The sequence below is a fragment of the Oreochromis niloticus genome, linkage group LG11 (assembly GCF_001858045.2).
Source record: "Oreochromis niloticus isolate F11D_XX linkage group LG11, O_niloticus_UMD_NMBU, whole genome shotgun sequence".
Lineage (NCBI taxonomy): Eukaryota > Metazoa > Chordata > Actinopteri > Cichliformes > Cichlidae > Oreochromis > Oreochromis niloticus.
Genome location: NC_031976.2, coordinates 25,298,279 through 25,315,900, shown reverse-complemented (window position 1 = coordinate 25,315,900; position 17,622 = coordinate 25,298,279). Strand labels below are relative to the sequence as shown.

Genomic DNA, 17,622 nt, shown 5'->3' with positions numbered 1-17,622 from the left:
CAGGTGTGTTCCGCCAAAATGTAACTGAGCAACAGCTCAGCTCAGTTCAACCTAAGGTTGAATAAAGTCTTTGCTTCAGCAACTGATTTTTAATATCAGTATGCTGCAAACTCATACACTTCTATGGACATTAACACAACAGACCCAGACTGAAGCAGAGGGTGGATTTACTGCCTTACTCAGAGGTCCCGTGCCATTGTGCGCTAAAGAAGGGCAAACTTTTTCTCCCTCTCAAAATTTCCCAACTGGTTTTAAAAACAGCGTCCTTCTCCTGTCCTTTAATCTAACAGCAGCACCACCCCTCAGTAGGGACATTTTATCAGTGCGTCCACACACTATGAGCCACTTAGACTAATTGTACACATCGACCAGCCCCAAGAAAGCTGTTGACAAGTCCGCACCACTGCCTTTGGACAACTAGGCTTGTGCCTCTCCATATATTTCTCCAGCCGTCCAACACTTTTCAACAGCTCATCCCTCCCAGTGAGGTAAATTTCATTTATCAATTTGCAGCTCTGCACAAACTCAGCCTTCACCTCTGCAGGCATTGACACAGCTACCGCATCAAGGGACCGAAGCTGAGTTTATTCAATGAGTGAGCGTGTGAGCGCGACAGACTGATAGGAGTGTGAAGTCAACATGATTGTGTGCATGGGAGTGTGTGTTTGTGTGTGTCTAAGAGAGGCAGGATGTCGAGTAAAGTTAGTGGATGACCTTGGGGCAGGAATGCACAAGCAAGACTGATGAGGAGTAAACCACACACACAGACACACACACACATGCAATATCAATATGTCAAGCCCAGTGTTGCAGGATGTCATTCAAAGTGCTCTGTTTTCTTTAGGCACTCAGCTAATATCTGACCAGCTACAGAACGAAAACAAAAAAAAGTGCACCACAACTTTTTAGGAGACACCCAGCCTTCGTTTTTTTCTTTTATTCATTTATTTATTCTCATAGTATTTCTTTCTTTATTTTTTCTGGTAACGCAATAAAACCAAAACAGGTACATGCTGATAAATTAACTCAACAAGAAGCCCACTAGCAACAATTTCAGCAATTATTTTAATAATTTTTAAGCAAGAAAAAGAAAAGAAATTCGCTGGCATCGCACTTTTTGGTGAAATTTTGTCCACTTTTGATGGATGAAATAATTAACTGGGAGAAAAAAAATCAGCCTACAGTGGATCATGAAATTATGAGATTTACTTTTCATGAATAATATTTTATTACTGGCCTGGAACAGCAAAGCCAGTAATAAAGAAAAACTAAATCCTTTTTCACTGTGGTTTTCTAGAAAAGTAGATGGCTGTCCTTCTGCTCAGCAGCTGGACAGTCACACACATGCACACAAACAGTTGGAAGTTGCCCAGTGCAGCCTATATTGCTGGCCACTGTGCAGCTCCACTGGAGCAGGTGCACATTCAGCCTGTGTTCAAGGGCATCTCTCCAGCCATGATGGATGGATGAGTGCCTCCTGTTCAATTTATCTATTCTGATCTCCATCGTCATCCTGCAGATTTAAAAATGGTGACTTCAATGTCACCGTTTGGCTCAACTCCTCTTAAACCTGCAGTCAAGAGCACACAAGCCAGCAGTGCATGTCAGGAGGTCAGAGGAATCATTAAAGCTTATTATTGCAAATTGTCTGGTGTTTCTGTTTAAATCTTCTTTTTGGGACGAGTGAGGTAAAACTGTACCATGAGGTGAGCAAAATATCTGACCAAACACCACCACCCACTTTTTCAAACATATCTGAGCCACCCAGTGCAACAATGGATCCCACCTCCCTGTTTCTGGTCACTGAGTGACTCCACTGTGGCAACAGGAGGCTTTAAGAGCTCCTGTTGAGCTGAAACAATTATTTTATCAAGCAAAAACAAACCGGCGATGAAAAAGAAATTACTTTGGCAACATATGCATTTTTGACTTCATAATCTCGATGTGTGTGTTTGTTACACACTAACAGCTGATTCCACATTGTCCTCTTCGCTTTTTGCCAGATATTCTAAGTATCCCGATCACGTTCAAAACAGCCATTAATAACTTTGTCGGAGGTGGTTGCTTCTTTCTTCTGATTGGGCTATTGCTTCACTCACAACAAAATGGTAGACGACCCAACTGTACTGCTCATTTATGTAAAAGTTGATCCCAACAAACTCGCGTGGATGTCAGCAGAAATGTAACACAGGAGGTGGTAAATTATAAAAGCGGCGCAGAGATACCTGCCCCAGCTGCAGAGTCAACATTTGAACTCGCAGATCTCGTCAGGACAGCAGTGATCCCGATGCTGATCTGTGTGACAGCTTCCCCCCAAAACCCTAAACAGGCGGTACTGAGCCCAGGTTCAACAAAAAGCAAACCACCGCCGCGCGCCACGAGACATATGACTCACACCTGTGACAGGTCCTCCGATCATAAACAGAAAAGCCGCTGCTAATTTACATCCAAGCATGGCAACAAAACCCCGGACGGACAGATGGGACTTGAAGAAGAGTAACCACTTCGTAGGCTTTATTTCCAGCTCTGAACTGGCGCGATGCCGCTTTAGAGGCAACAATAATACAGAAGACTATCATGATGAGGGTAAAACATACGCCACGCTTGATACGCACGTAGATGGCGCGGGATTTTAGGGCAGAATAGAGGTGAGTGTGTTTCTCACGCTGACACTAAAGAGCTGTGCACATATGCGAGGCAACTTGATCCGTGAATCGGCTGTTGCCCCTCGTCTAACGGAACAGTCCACCACAGAGACACCTGCGAGCGGATTCGCAGTCATGTCGGTTTCGCTTCTGTCAGTGTGCGGTGGGGTCATTGTCGCAAGGCAACAAATTAAAGGTAGAGGGGGAGAAACAAACGCTCACCTCTTTTGTGTTGACGACGCCTCTGACGTATTTCCCGAGGACTGAATCCACGCAGAGGACGCTGAACAGCACGGCCAGGCACAGGAGTCTCTCCCCGACCCTCACCTCCATCTTTCTCTCTCCTCAGCTGCCGCTCGTCTGCTCTCTGAGCTCCCAGAAGCCCGTCTCCGCGCGAGAGCGCGCGTTGACGGAGAGAGAGGAATCAGGCGCGCTCGCGCCGGTTGCCTCAATGCATGTGCCCCCCCCCCTCCGGCAGGTGAAGCTGGATGGCGGATGATGGTATGGTGGTTGTTTAGGGAGGAGTGAGGGAGGGGGGTGGCGGCTGCCGAGCGCGCGCACGGTTCCGCTCGTGCTTCGTCAATGCGACATGTCCACACGCTCAAAATGCCATCGCTGATTGCAATCATGTTTCCATTAGAGGTCACGCACTTCTAATGAAGTTGTTCTGAGACAGATGCTGCTTGGCCTCCTGGCCCAAAATATGATATTACTAACCAGAAGAATCAGCGGCAACGTGACTCAATGGGCCGACCAGCTGAGTTTACTTGGAAAATTACCCATGAAAAAAAAAGAGGGGGACGAGGGTCCCATCATTTAGGTAAAGGGCATTTTCAGGATTTAAAATACTGTCAAAATAGAATTACTATATGCAAACTTAACATAAGTATTACTTTGTTACAGTTCCAATTGAAGCTGATCAAATGGAGCAGATTTACATATTTACTTGCTGTTGTGTTGTTCGAGTCTCACAATCACCTTTATGACCATGTCGTTCTGTAAAATAATTATAGCAATCAGAAAAGTTCAGCAGTTGGAGAGCCTGCAGGTCTTTGCATCTGCAATGTGGAGAGAAGTGGCATCAGATGAAAACACTTATGCAAATGGAAAGCACCTCAAAACTACTTAAGAGTACTTTTTCATTTCGGACCTCTGTGCAGAGAATACCAGAGAGCTGTCTGTGCTGTATACTTTTGATTTTAGGTGACACTTAAGCTAAGGGTCACACTTTTTATTGAACTTTTCCAAAGTCTAAGCTGAATCAAAATGTTAGAAAAGCTAATTTAAGCAATTTTGGTGTCTAAAAATGTAATCCCGAATTGTAATTCCATTTTTTATAAAAAGTCATCATATCTGATTAAATTATAACCACTATGTCATAGTCTGTGACTTTTATTTAACATTTAGTGAGATCAATGATAAACAAAGGTTAATTCAAAAAAATTTAAATACAACAACAGCAGGGTTCATGACAGAATTTTATTTGGATAAAAATCAAAGGCAGTAACTAGCCTGGCGCAGCAGACACATCACCCTAACATAGAACCTGCAAAGAAATGCAGTCAAATCAATCTGCAACCAATCTGATTAACAAATTTAAGTAAAAATATCTACATAAATCATAATGTTTAATATACATTCTTTTTATTCATGGGTTTGCACTTTCGGTGTTCTTAAACAACAGCAACAAAACAAGTAAACTTAAAAACATCTCACTTTTACAGTCTATGGCTTGTCATGTATACAAGCTTTTTTTTCTTTTCTTTTTTTTCCCCCCCTCAAAGGCTAATCATATTCTACATCAGAATTGATGCAGTGCAATTTGCATATGGAGTGCAGGCAGACTATGACACTGACTAGCACCTGCATTTTCAACAATAACAGTGAACATTAAGCAGTAATGTCAGCACATCTCTGTTACAACACTCTGGCTTCAGTCTTTGGTTCAACGTGAAACTTTATCCATAAATGAATGACATGTAACATTTCTGCAAAGTGCTTAAAGTCAGTTTAACACACCGAGGCGTTTGAAAAGAAAGCAAACTTCAAGGAACCTACATATGGGCTGTGAAGTGTAAGCTCGAGGTGAGTCAAACATATTGCACCAAAGGAAAAAAAATAAAAAATAAAAAAATCCTATGATGGAGGAAGCGGGGAATGAAAAGAAAAAATATTTTGCTGGTGTGTAACTACACAAGTTTGCTGCAAATGTTGCCCCAATGGCTCATGTTTGTATGTTTGTAGCAGTATTGCACTGCGCATTGCATTTCACAGAAATCAGCCTGAGGCAAAGAAAATCTCTAGTGAATAGAGTCAATCCATAGAGGTATACTGCACAAGTTGAGACTGAACTAATAATTATAATAATGATAATAATAATGATAATAAAGCAGCCATATTAAAAAAACTACCACAGCAGCTGCTCATTAAACAAAAGAATCAACACATGAGACGACATCAACCAAGAGCTAAAAATCAATCAATATTTAACAAAATATTTCAGCTAATAGTTGTAGGCTGCATTAAAGCACCAAACAATTCAACAAAAGAAGCAAAAATGAGAATCAGCAAGCCTATGTCTGATCAGAACACCACAAGGACTCCCTGGTCCATCGCCTGCACTCAGGTTAGCCTGATGCACGAGGGTCATCAAGGATATGAGGCATAGGAAGGCCTATAAGAATTTGACACAGTTTAAACAGAATCAAAATAAAGCTAGTTAACTCAAATTCCTAATACAAGAAACTGCTAATGACCCGTCAGCTTTGTTGTTCGTCCTGTGCGGTGTTGACTTCAGTACAGATGAGGTTGTGTACAGTATATCAGACAAAAACTGTTGTCTCACAGAGGCTTGACTACATTGGAGACACATCTCTCAACAACAGTTAATTAATACTATTAATAGTTTAGAGTGTGAAGTGCCATTCCGTCTGATATGAACACATAACACAAAGAGCTCATGTTTCTCCACACGTAACAGACAACTGTGATTATGTGTGCATCCATTCTCCATTTCAGCCACAGACAGAGGCACAAAGCGGGGCAGAGGGGAGGGAGGTGACATGTGCAAGCTTTGCTTAAATTAAACTTGTACTGAGCGACAGTGCAACTACTGCAAAAGTGCACAGTGAGCATAAACAGCGGCTAGTAAAGCAAACACTTGCTTCAGCCCAGCATCTTGGAAAGAGCAACTGTAACTTTCTTCCTCTTCTCAGTCCTTGTTCTCTCCATCAATCTGACTAAAAATACTGCAGTAAGTACTTGAAGCTGACAACTGAGTATGGTATAATCCTGTAGCATGACTTTCCTACTGAAAATCCTGCTCTTCAACGGGGGGAGGATTTTGCTCTCGGAGCATCAGCTAAATCCAATTCATCACACAGCATCCCTCTCTACAGACCTGGCAACCCCAGCCTTCTTACCAGGCAAGGGCAGGACAGTGCCAGCATTGTTGGCATCTATATTTAGTTGGACGTGATAGAGGGACTGACCCTACAAAGGACATTTTTGCATACTTTAAAGTGCTTCAATAGCAACATGCAAAAGGGAGTGTCCCCACGTTATCGAAAACAAAGAAAAGCCCAAATCTGACAGTGGGGAGCTAAAAATATATGATGGACCAGACACGTTTAGTTGGTCAAATACAAGTCTTAGTGGCTTTTACAGTGCACCTCTGCAATCTCTTTTCTTTGCTTAAGTCTTTCCTAAAAGCCTCCAATTTGTAATTAAAAAAAAAAATAAGTTGTCGGGCCGAAAATCCCACGGCTACAGAGAAGTGGCACTTTGACACAGCCTCTACTGTGCAGAGAAGTAGTGAACAGCAGCACACTGAGTGACCAGGGCAACTTGAAAGGAAATCATTGTAGTGAAATTTTAAATGTGTATTGACAGCTGAGAGCTGGGCTTTCTGCTGCTGTAAAATAAAAAAGAAGAGGCATTAAAGAAAAAAAGTTGTTTTTTTTTTAAATATAAAAGCAATGATTGTCAGTGAAAGACCTACAAGATGTATCCTAAGTCTGTACTTGTCTACAAATTAATGCAGTCCAGTCTTTATACTAGCATTATTATATCACTACAAAATGCTCAAGGCAGGGCACTCTGTCCCTGTGTAATGTTCTACATTTACTCTGATCATTGTATATTGCTGAGGGTAGAACAGAAGCTTAATTGGAAAGGCCAGCGATGTCAGAACAGCTGCTGCCACACACACACACACACACACACACACACACACACACACACACACACACACACACACACACACACACACACAAAAGCAGAGGTAAATATTCAGCGCACTGAAAAACATGGGGGAAAAAATGAAAAGACTGGATTATATAATATAGAATAGAAAAGAAAAATTAAGCCTGGCATAACTACAATGAAAACTGATATAAATAACAAAACTAATACTACTGCATAGAATTCATAAAATGATTAAAAACTGCAACAAATATGACAAAAGAAGTGAATCAATCCATCCAGTTTCGAGTGTTTCACGCTGTTGTTCTAGCTTTGTAATTCTATTTTGGAGAGAGTCAACACAGTTACCATCCACAAAGTGAGCTGTATTGACTGCTAAACTGGCGTAATTGAGAACACAATGTGGAGTTATTAAGTGTTATTTAGAGTCGCTCCCTAACGGACAAATGGCCATTCTGATAGAGGTGACTCCACACAGAAGTATATAGTGTCCCTACTACTATCTGATTAGGGCCTCGAATCACTGCCTCAGCCTATATGAATCACCCATTCAGACCTCGTCTCAAGAATAGTCGGTGCTGCTTTATGTCCAAGCCTTTGGTGCCTCACAGCAACTCTGTTAAGTACGACTGCTGTGTGTGTGGGTGAGTGCTGGTCTTTGATCTAAGTAGCTGCTAAATAATTATTTTATTCTAAAACATGACTGTCTCTTGTGGGTGTGTTCATTTTGTCTGCCAGATTTGCGTTGGTGTATAATGGTGCACAGACAAGTGGCAAGAATTGTAAAGCAGAGGAAGTTATATTTCAGTGTTCCTCCTCTGCTGTTTTTTTGTCTCTCAAACACTGGGCGATATGCTAGACTGCATTTCCCACCCCCTGTCTGTTTTTCAGGATGCTTTGTCTTGCATATAGACACTGCATTGCCTAAATTTGTGCGACTTTGATTTACTCCTCCCTTCGCTCCTCGAGTGAAATGCAGACCCCCTTTTTATTATCTAACCTTATTTAAGCCCCGATGCCACCAGCATCGGTGTTATTCTGGGCTGCCACAGCAACTGAGCCCTCCCCATCAGCAATTTTAGCCCCTCTCCCGACAGCTAGCTCTCCTCCCTCAATGGGGCCAACAAAGAGAGAACTGGTTTCCCCTGAAGATGCTGACACACCCCCGTCGGTCCGTTCCAGCTTGCGGTGCTTCCGTGGCTCTGGGGGTGTGTCCTGTGTGAAGACGGCGCGAATTCGCTCCACACAGACATTGGCAGCCTCCCTTGTCTCCCTTGAGAGTTGAGATAGGCTGAGAAAGCCATGGGGTAGGTCGTCCACCACACACAGAGTGACGGGCTGGTCTATGTTCCTCAGACGCTTGGCAAACATTACAGAGTCGTCCAGCATGGGGTCTAGTGCACAAGCCTGAGGGTGGGGAGAGAGAGGAAAAGAAGGGTTAGAAATGGTGAGAAGAAAATCTGGATTCCCTTCAGACACGTCATGAATCTTAATTAGCGGATGAAGAAAAGGAAGCCAAGCATCCCAGTCTCTTTTGTCCATGATTTCTTTACATTCTCGCTGACTCACTCCAGCAAATTTAAAAAACAAACAAACAAAACAAAAACCCAACAACAACAACAAGAACAAAAAGAAAAAAGAAAAGGACTTTAACTTACCCTCTCTCTCCCATCACACTGTTTCACTTCAATATCTGTAAACCATGTACATCTTTTGGTATGCTGTCAGTTTACATTTTAATGCCCTCTGCACCACCATGTATAGTATATTATGCATTGAAAGGGATTGTGCAATACAACCAAAAGCTCCAATTCCAGCCAGTGATGAGACCACTGCCTCCAAGTCTCAACTTTTAAGTGAACAATAAGTCTTCACAAAGTGCTCAGAAAACTAGACAGTAAATATGTACAGTTACGTGACACACCGTTAAACTCCATTTACTGAGGATGGCTGTGCTTCAGCAGAAAACTCCATAGCCCCTACCATTGGAGCATGGGATTTTTTCCAGACTACCTTTATAATGCTCAACTTATACTTATAGTTGAATCTCATACACCTTCTCACAGAAAACCCATCCATCCATTCGCTTCCGCTTATGCTTTTCAGGGGGGTGCTGGAGCCTATCCCAGCTGTCATAGGGAGAGAGGCAGGGTACACCCCAAACAGGTCGCCAGTCTGTTGCAGGACTAACACATAGAGACAGAAACCCATTTGCGCTCACATTCACTCGCGCATTCACACCTATGGGCAATTTGGATTAATCAATTAACCGATCCCCACAAGCTTTGGACGGTGGGAGGAAGCCGGAGTACCCGGAGGGAACCCACGCAAACACAGGGAGAACAGGCAAACTCCACACCGAAAGACCCCGACCTGATGGTGGAATTGAACTCAGGACCTTCTTGCTGTGCGGCAACAGTGCTAACCACCGTGCTGCCCTTTGACCTTCTCACAGAAAACACTTAGAAAATATAGACTACTGTTAGCACACAATGAATAACACTTAACAAACAATAGATTTGTACAAGTAACCTTCGAACCAGTGTAATTAACCATTTATGTCCTCTTACCACTATGTGTACAGGTGGCAGCCCTTTCAGCATGCTGTCAGGGGCCAGCAGAGGTGAGCAGAAAGGATCCTTGACCACTGGAGAGCTCTCCACCTTCATCTCTGCCAGTTGCTCTGAGCGCAGTGGCTCAAACCCAAGAGGAAATTCCCTGGGGTGCTCCTGCTGTGAACCCTCCTCACCAGCAGGGGGTGGTATGGCCACTGAAGACAGGTCAGTGATCACTGAGGGATCTTCATCTTTGGCAAAGAAGAAACTGACATCTTCTGGCTACATAAAGGATGAGAAAATATTAGGCTTGTTAAAAGGATATCTTTATATGAATGAAAAAAAGAAAGGCTAAAACAATTTTGTAAGAAAAGCTGGTTATGCAAGTCCTATAAAGTTGATTCTAACCATCTGGATGCAGTTTTCAATGGGAGAACTGCTTCATCACTCGCCCAAATGACTTCTTCAGTCTCAGCTGACTGCAGGTTTCTCCAAACTTACTAAACATTACAGTTGCATAATGACTGAAACTTGCACCATTGCCTAGCAATGAGCCGTGAGCCACAGTTATGTAAACACACACACCACTTTGTCCTTGTAAAAATCTTGGCTCAGTTCCTGACTCTTGGCTGAGCGATTCCCATTTCAGATGGAAAAGCATATTTAATATCTTACGTCACCTCTGCTTGCTAATTTTGCTTGCGCCAGCCACTAATCCAGTGTGCCTGCAAGAAAATACGAGGATAATCTGCAACACCTTGCCAGTGCTCGCACAACCAAAAACTTTTGATATCCTGTCAGCATTTCAAAGCCAAATCTGTTTGTGAGGGATGGGTGACACAATCTCGGATGAGTTCATCAAAGTGACACATGCACATCACTGCAGGGTAGACAGCATTGTTTGATCAACGGCCAAAATATTTCAATGCCCCAAAAATGTTCGACCTCTTAAAAAGGCTACAACTGCGTGCCAAATCCTTTTAACGCAAGCTGAAAGCAGAGATATCCTGATCAAAGACAAGAGGCTAGTGGGATTTCGCTTCACTAAAATGGTGCTACAATCATCATTAAATTACCCATCGTCAAATAACGACAGGTTTAATTCTCACAATGATTCCCACTAACAGCCAGGTGTTATTAAAGCAACAGATCTTGGCTGTTTAATACTGTTAGGTTCTTCTGCATAAGAGCATCAGCTGAAAGCAAGCTAATCTCAGTGTAAACATGTTCAAGCATGACCTACAGCACGCTCAGAGAGCAGCGGTGCACTGCTCGGAATGGGATTGTTGTGGGATCCCAAGTTCTGGCACGTCTGGCTCTTCACTGATAATTTCCTGTTGGGGAACTCCGAGAGATCCGTGGGGACAGGTGGGTCTGTGTGAGGAGAAGAGATGTTCGCCTCTGAAATGCTCTTCCTCACTGCATCTAGGAAGCAAGGACAGAAGGAACCACATCGATGAATGCACAACTGAAATTAAGAATGCCAATTATACTATATGTTTGTTTCTCATTAAGTTTCAGAAACCACACATGATTGACAGATAGAGCATATTAAGAATGAAGAGGGCATCAAGTTCATTTGGACTAACCGCAGTTGGAGGACACATGAAAAAAAAAAAACAACAAAACAAAACAAAACAAAAAAACACCGGTGACACACAATCACTTTCACTTCATCTACTGTTTCCACTTATCATATGTCCTCTGGTTGACAGCCAATAGTTAAAAGCCTAGAATGCAAATTGGGCTATATCTGGAAGAAGCGATGAGAAGTAGGTGGAGGAAATTCAAAAAGTGCTGTCACGATGATAGCATCTGCCCGCCCTGAACTGTCAAAACACAGCTGTTAGTGGCTGGTCTCACAAAGCTCTACCAATCTCCTATCTCTTTAATAATGAACCATCTCAGCTCCATGATGGCCTTTTAATAATATACACCCACCAATGACACTCTCATTAGACTGGGCTTGCAGCTGTGGGGGTGTCACCAAGGTAAGGGGACACCATGAAAATTACAATTCGCCACCAGATTTACGGTGGCTACAATTAACAATTACTGTCAACGCTCTGCTACCCCAAAGATGAGAATGGGTATGAATGTGGATACAGGAGTACTACACAAATGGTTTGGCTAAAGCAATAATTAGTTAGATGCTGCATAACAAGTTCTCATGTCACTGACCTCTTTCATGAGAGGTGTAAATGAACTTGGGGAACAGTTACATTAATTGGCTCAATGAAAACACTGAGAATGTGGGAGATATACACCCACACACATCTGAGCAGGGATGTATGACCAAGACACGGGCAGACTGCATCTGCCTATCAAATACATTCAAGCCACCCCTAATGTTCCAACCTGACAACTAACAACTATTACAGTCGCTTGTATACCTGTGGCTTCTGTTGGTGCCTCTGGTGCTGTGCTGGTGGAGGCTGAAGCTCTGGTAGAATCAAGCAGAGAGTGGATCCAGTTGGAGGCTCCCTGTCGGAAATCTCGCAACAGAAGTGCAGTGTCTCTCCTCACCAGGCTCAGCGTGCTCACCTTCTCCACCTGCTTCTCGGTCTGTGGCCCACTGCCTGGAGAAGAAGACATAAAAGAAGGAAGTAAATGTACAAAACGGATAAAAGTATTTGTTATTCTTCAGTAAGCACAAATGAGTAACAACAGAGAAGACAGGAAAGCAATAATAAGAGAGGTATAATAGTCAAGTAAACGCTGGCAGAGTGCGTTCAATACTGCCATACAATTATTTGTAAAGCCAACAATACACAATGAGGACAGCAGGAAGGAACAGAAAAATGATGAGTGTTTTAGTTCAGTTATCGAAAGGAGACTCAGCATAGCCAATCTCTTTGTCACATATTGTTAGCCAATTCCTGCAGTCATTCATAGTCCTCAGTTCTCTTGCCCTGTGAAACTAAAATTTATCAAAAAAACAAACAAAAAACAAACAAAACACAAACAAACATAAAAGAGTTTCTCCAGCTTTTACAAGCCCTGTGATCCTTTATGAAAAACCAGACATGTCATTACCATCTGGTCTAATGACTCATTACCTACGTATAATATCAGAAAGGATTGTTGCCGTTTGTCCTTTTTAAAAAGTGGATTTTTTTATTACACGCAATCAACAATGATATTTAAAAACAAGGAAAACAATCCTAAAAGTAAAATAGGTGAAATTAGTCAACATCTTCAATTTTGGAAGGGGGGGGAAAAAAAAAAAAAAAAAAAAAAAAAGCGTTTGCTCTCAATTCTTGCTTTTTCACATTAGTACTCTTAATTTGTGTTTTTCTTCTCAGGTTTTATCAGTACTCATCACAGTCCAAACAGCATCCACAGCATTGGCTTTGTACTAGCATGGTGACAGGTTAACTTTTGAACAGTTAACCACGGGGGCGACCGTGGCTCAGGGGGTTGGGAAGGGCACCTGTAACCGGAAGGTCGCCGGTTCGATCCCTGGCCTCTCTGTCCTGGTCGTTGTGTCCTTGGGCAAGACACTTTACCCTACCGCCTACTGGTGTTGGCCAGAGGGGCCGATGGCGCAATATGGCAGCCTCGCCTCTGTCAGTCTGCCCCAGGGCAGCTGTGGCTACAACCGTAGCTTGCCTCCACCAGGGTGTGAATGTGAGCGTGAATGAATAATGTCATTGTAAAGCGCTTTGGGTGCCTTGAAAAGCGCTATATAAATCCAATGCATTATTATTATTATTATTAAAAATGACAAAGTCATTCATTTTTTTCCTGATGCGTTTTTAGCTTTTCCCTGTTCCCTCTAGGGTCGTGTCCTTTCACCATTTTTATCTGTCTTTAATAAATAAATGGTTGTCAGTGCGGGCAGACATATCAAGTTCACTGATGATTTTGTCATTCTGTCACTGCTCAGTGATGAAAAAGCCAACCATAGACCAGTGGTGGATAAATTTATTGACTGGATTAACTACAAGGACATGATAATAGACTTTAGGACAAAGTCTTGCTCCATTCTTCCTACAGATTTCTATGGCCAGGCTGTTAAAGCTGTTCAGCAGTACAAGTATCTTGGGACAATAACCGAATAGAAGTAATATTTTAACAAAAAAAAAAAAAAAAAAAGGGAGCCAGTGTAGATAGCACTAATGAACCTTTGAACAACCTTTCTTTAAAAAGTTAGAGGTTTTATGATAGTGTTTTAATATTATTTTCTCTTAACCCTTTCCACTTCTTAGTTTGGATTAAATAACTTTAAAAAATAAAAAACATAAATAGTTTATAAAAAAGAAGTAAAAATACAAGATTATGCAAGTTCCAGGCACGTATATGAACGAGCTCTCCCAAATGTACAAAGTCAGAGCCACAAAGAAAGCTCAACAGTGCAGGTTTCTTCCTTCTAGCTGCAGATTTAAGAACTCATTTGTCCCTGCTGTTGTTGGCCTCCTGAATATAGTGATGTAATTCTAGGCTTTTTGTGTGAGTTGTTTGTGTGTTGAGCTGAAAACTTCACCTTTTATCTATTAATAAAGATTACGTCCCCTGTTGGCTGTTGGTCAGACAGGGTAAATAAATGTTTGTTCCCCGCCTAACAACTTCTTTCGATAAACACTTATCATACATGCAGTAGAGTAAAGCTGTCACCTTTCTAACTGGTGGTTGACCAATACGTTTATGTAATGTATAACAAGGAGTAGACATGTGTGCTCGACAGAAACGAAAAATAGGATTCAACTTAAATCTCAACTTCAGGTTTCTGCACAGACACAAACCTACCTGCGTAGGCACTGAGACACCTAGAGAGCACACTGAGTGGCAGCAGGGGATCCATGAGTGTTAGCAGACGGGAAGGGGATGCGTAGGCCGTCAGCAGGGTAGCTGGATAGGCTGCCACGATGCCATCTGGCATTCGCACGCCAAAAGCAGCAGCACGCATCGATGTCGTCACACATAAGTTGCCTCCTGCACTGTCACCAGCCAGACACACCTTCTCTCCAGTCCATCCTGTAACAAATAAAAAAAAATATAGACTTCTGGTACAAGGAGGGATAGAAACAAAAGTAATTTACAGGGAAAACTTTGAAAAATGAGACAACATGAAGGGGACAAGAACATTTTTTTTTTAAAATACATCTTTTCTAAAAAAGTATGACATTACTGAAATTGAAAAAAAAAAAAAAAAAAAAAAAAAGGCAGTGTAACAGCAACACTATCTTTTCTGTTCACCACTGTGGTACTAGGCAGCTCTTTGAACTACTGTTTCCCCATCTACTTCATAGCCGTGATATTGAGGACTTGTACTACAGCAGTAGCATATTGCACTGCAATCTCTGTTAATTTGACACAGTGTGCTTCAGCGGACGAGCGTACCCCAAACCGACCAGATGGCTTCTTTTTTCTGTTGAAATACTGAGCATCACAACTGGTGTGATAGCACTGAACAGCAAGTAAAGTGCAAGAAGCATACAGCATGATCACTTTCAAAGTGATAAATGAATCCTCTCAGGAGGTACAAGGAATTGGTGAACGCAGTGGAGGATTTAGAGAAGCACTCCACAGAAACCTTCACACTGAAATAGGTGGGTGTTATCCCTTCAACGTGCCTGCTCAGTAATTCTAATAACTTTCTTCTCTTTCATCTGCCTAAGGGACATACTGTTACTTCTGCATACAAAGATGTAGAATATATATACAGACTGCTTCATTTTTAACACAAAATTGTTTCGATTTTTTCTTCTCCGTCTTTTATTTGCTTTTATTTTTTTTAAACCAGAAATCAAAAACTCAAATCTCCTTTTAAATTATTTAAAGTATTCAGACCTGAAATCAGTAGCTTGTAGAAGATCCCTAGCAGCTTATACAAGCTACCGCGATTTGGGCAGTTTATCCACTCTTCCTTGCAGATCCTCTCAACCTCCAACAGACTGGATTGCAAGCAAATGAACTACCATCTTCAGCCATCTCCACTCTCTGGGGTTTAACTGTGGGCTTTAGGACATACTTTGATCCTTGAGTGGCCCAGAAAATGTCTTTCCATTCTTGAAATCATTGCTGCATTTCCTCAGTTCTGACAAGTTATTGCTTATCCTGTCACAGAATTCCTCCATAACCCCATGCTGCTACCACCATGCCTCACCATAGGCTAGTATTAGCAAGTAATGAGCAGTGCCTGGTCTTTGAAAGGTATAAGGCTCAGAGTTTTGCCCCAAGACCAATATGTCTATCAAATCACACTGAAAGTTTATGTCGCCAAAAGTTAACACTAGGAACATTCCTGGTAGTTAATTTCTTTCATTTCACAGTTATTGAGGCCACCGGGCTCCTGGGAACACTCAGATTTAAAAGTTGCTTTGTACCCTCACTTTGATTTATGCCTCAAGTCTTCCTGCAAATATCTACAGAAAGCTCCCAGCTGACTCCATGGCTTTGTTTATCCATTTTAAATTAAATCTTTAGTACAATAAAGTGAACAAAATATGAGAGGGTTTGAGTACTTTGAATTTGCTGTATACTATTCCCATGACTTTAAAGAATAAACAGAAAATATACAAGAGAGATACAAAGCCACACTCCAGTATAAACAATGCTGTGTGATGCATATACCTAATAGGTGGTGGTTTCGCAAAGCCCAGCAGTAGGCATAGAAACATTCCTCTAGGGCGCGTGGGAAGGGTGCCTCAGGGGCCAGAGAGTAGTCCACTGACAGTATGGGAACACCAAGGTCCTGGGACCAACTCTTTAGATAGGGCTGTGTGAAACAGAAGATAAGGATATAAAGAAGTGACTTTATAGAAGTGACTGCTTTTTTATGCTGGTAAATTTATGACACACAACAGCAGCCATAATAAAACAAAGAGGCAGGGAGAGAGAAATAAAAAGAGAAGTGATCGAGGAAAAGCCTGCCGGGTTGAACATTTGAAGAAGGACAAAAAGTTATGAAAATTATGCTTTCTTCTGATGTCATCTGTCTGCTTTCTGGCTTACCGTCTAGACAAAGAGAGAATGAGCACTGCCCTCACAGTCAAACCCATTTTCCTTCTTTTTGCACTGCAATAACAAAGGTGCCCACATGTCCTATTTTGTGAAGTATGAAGAAAGAGGACAAAGAGAAGGAGGTGGTGTGGATATACAAAGAAAATCTATAAATACAGACTCGCTGTCAGAATACTGATCATTGTTTTATATTGTTACAGTCAGGTTAAGTGTTTACTCTGCTTAGGCAGTGACCTTGAAATATGAGAAAGGCACGATGAGTTGTGGCAATATTACTTTTGCAAAGCATTCGCCCTTTCCTCTTCTGTCTTTATCAAATTCCAACACCTTTAACTTTGCTATGATATGTGTTGGTGAAAGCAACAGATTACCATTGACAATGGCAGAAAGAGCACAGTGTGTACATGTTTATATGCTGTCTCACCCCTCATTGATTTAGTATGACAAAAAGAAAAGTAGCAGCTCCAGTAGTCAGCTGTGATGTCTTAAAACTCTACCTGTCATGATAAATCTCGGTGTGAGGACACAAAGTCTGTGTGCATGCAGTCCGAGCACTGAGCAGGAAAGGCAATGTGAGTTTGTGCAAATCAGTAAAGCTGCTCCCAAGGTGTATGTGTGTTCTACTGAGTGAGAACAACAGCCATTACTGGCAGTCTACGACAAGTCAATATGAGTCGATGGGCAGGTCTGCTAGTCAGACAGTTCATCATTTGCCTGCATAAAGGAGCTAAGTATTTACAATTTCTTTTTTCTTTTTTTCCTAAATGCCCCACTGGGCAGAGAAGAGGTGTGTGCATGAGTTTTAATGGGTGGGAACCAGGCTGTATAAATTTAAATGACTCAGGAAACTCTCCTCACACACATAATTTTACAGGGTCCCAAATCTATCCTCTAAGCAGGAATTAACAGGAGCTGCTGTCCTACTGATTCTCAGACAGAAATAGCAGTTAATCTGCAAATACCTCAACATTTACTGAGTGTGGGATTGTGTCCAAGTTACTAAATACATAGACTAAGTACATTTATTCCTGCGATATCAGCATCATTGTGCACTGAGACCACCACAGGCTTCTTCATCTGAGGTTGAACTCTTCATCTCACCCATACACTGGGAGATACAGGATCCAGAAGAAGAGGTAAAATGAGCAGAGCGACAGAAGGCAAAAATGCTCATCTCCACTCCATCATAAAATTTCTCATTTTTGGATTCCTCATTTCTGGGTCTTGGTAGAGGGATCAAAAAGGCAAAAGGA

At 42.0% G+C, this 17,622-nt stretch overlaps 2 protein-coding genes across 6 annotated transcripts in view; both read right to left on the bottom strand.

Annotated features, from left to right (window-relative positions):
* Nucleotides 1–3,115, bottom strand: part of tmem145 (transmembrane protein 145) — a 40,738-nt gene extending 37,623 nt beyond the window's left edge. The window contains exon 1 of the mRNA XM_005463933.4: nt 2,868–3,115. Coding sequence (XP_005463990.1) covers nt 2,868–2,978 — 111 coding nt within the window. The 5' untranslated portion in view covers nt 2,979–3,115. The remainder of the gene's footprint in view (nt 1–2,867) is intronic.
* A 995-nt stretch (nt 3,116–4,110) lies between these two features.
* The window catches only part of lipeb (lipase, hormone-sensitive b), a 30,142-nt gene continuing 16,630 nt past the window's right edge, over nt 4,111–17,622 (bottom strand). For all 5 annotated transcript variants that reach the window (XM_005463936.4, XM_005463934.4, XM_019364575.2 and 2 more), the window contains 6 exons: nt 15,980–16,124; nt 14,153–14,380; nt 11,797–11,982; nt 10,647–10,828; nt 9,419–9,685; nt 4,111–8,255 (listed from right to left, as the gene is read on the bottom strand). In XM_005463936.4, the coding sequence (XP_005463993.2) occupies nt 7,854–8,255; nt 9,419–9,685; nt 10,647–10,828; nt 11,797–11,982; nt 14,153–14,380; nt 15,980–16,124 (1,410 nt within the window). In that variant the 3' untranslated portion in view covers nt 4,111–7,853. The remainder of the gene's footprint in view (nt 8,256–9,418; nt 9,686–10,646; nt 10,829–11,796; nt 11,983–14,152; nt 14,381–15,979; nt 16,125–17,622) is intronic.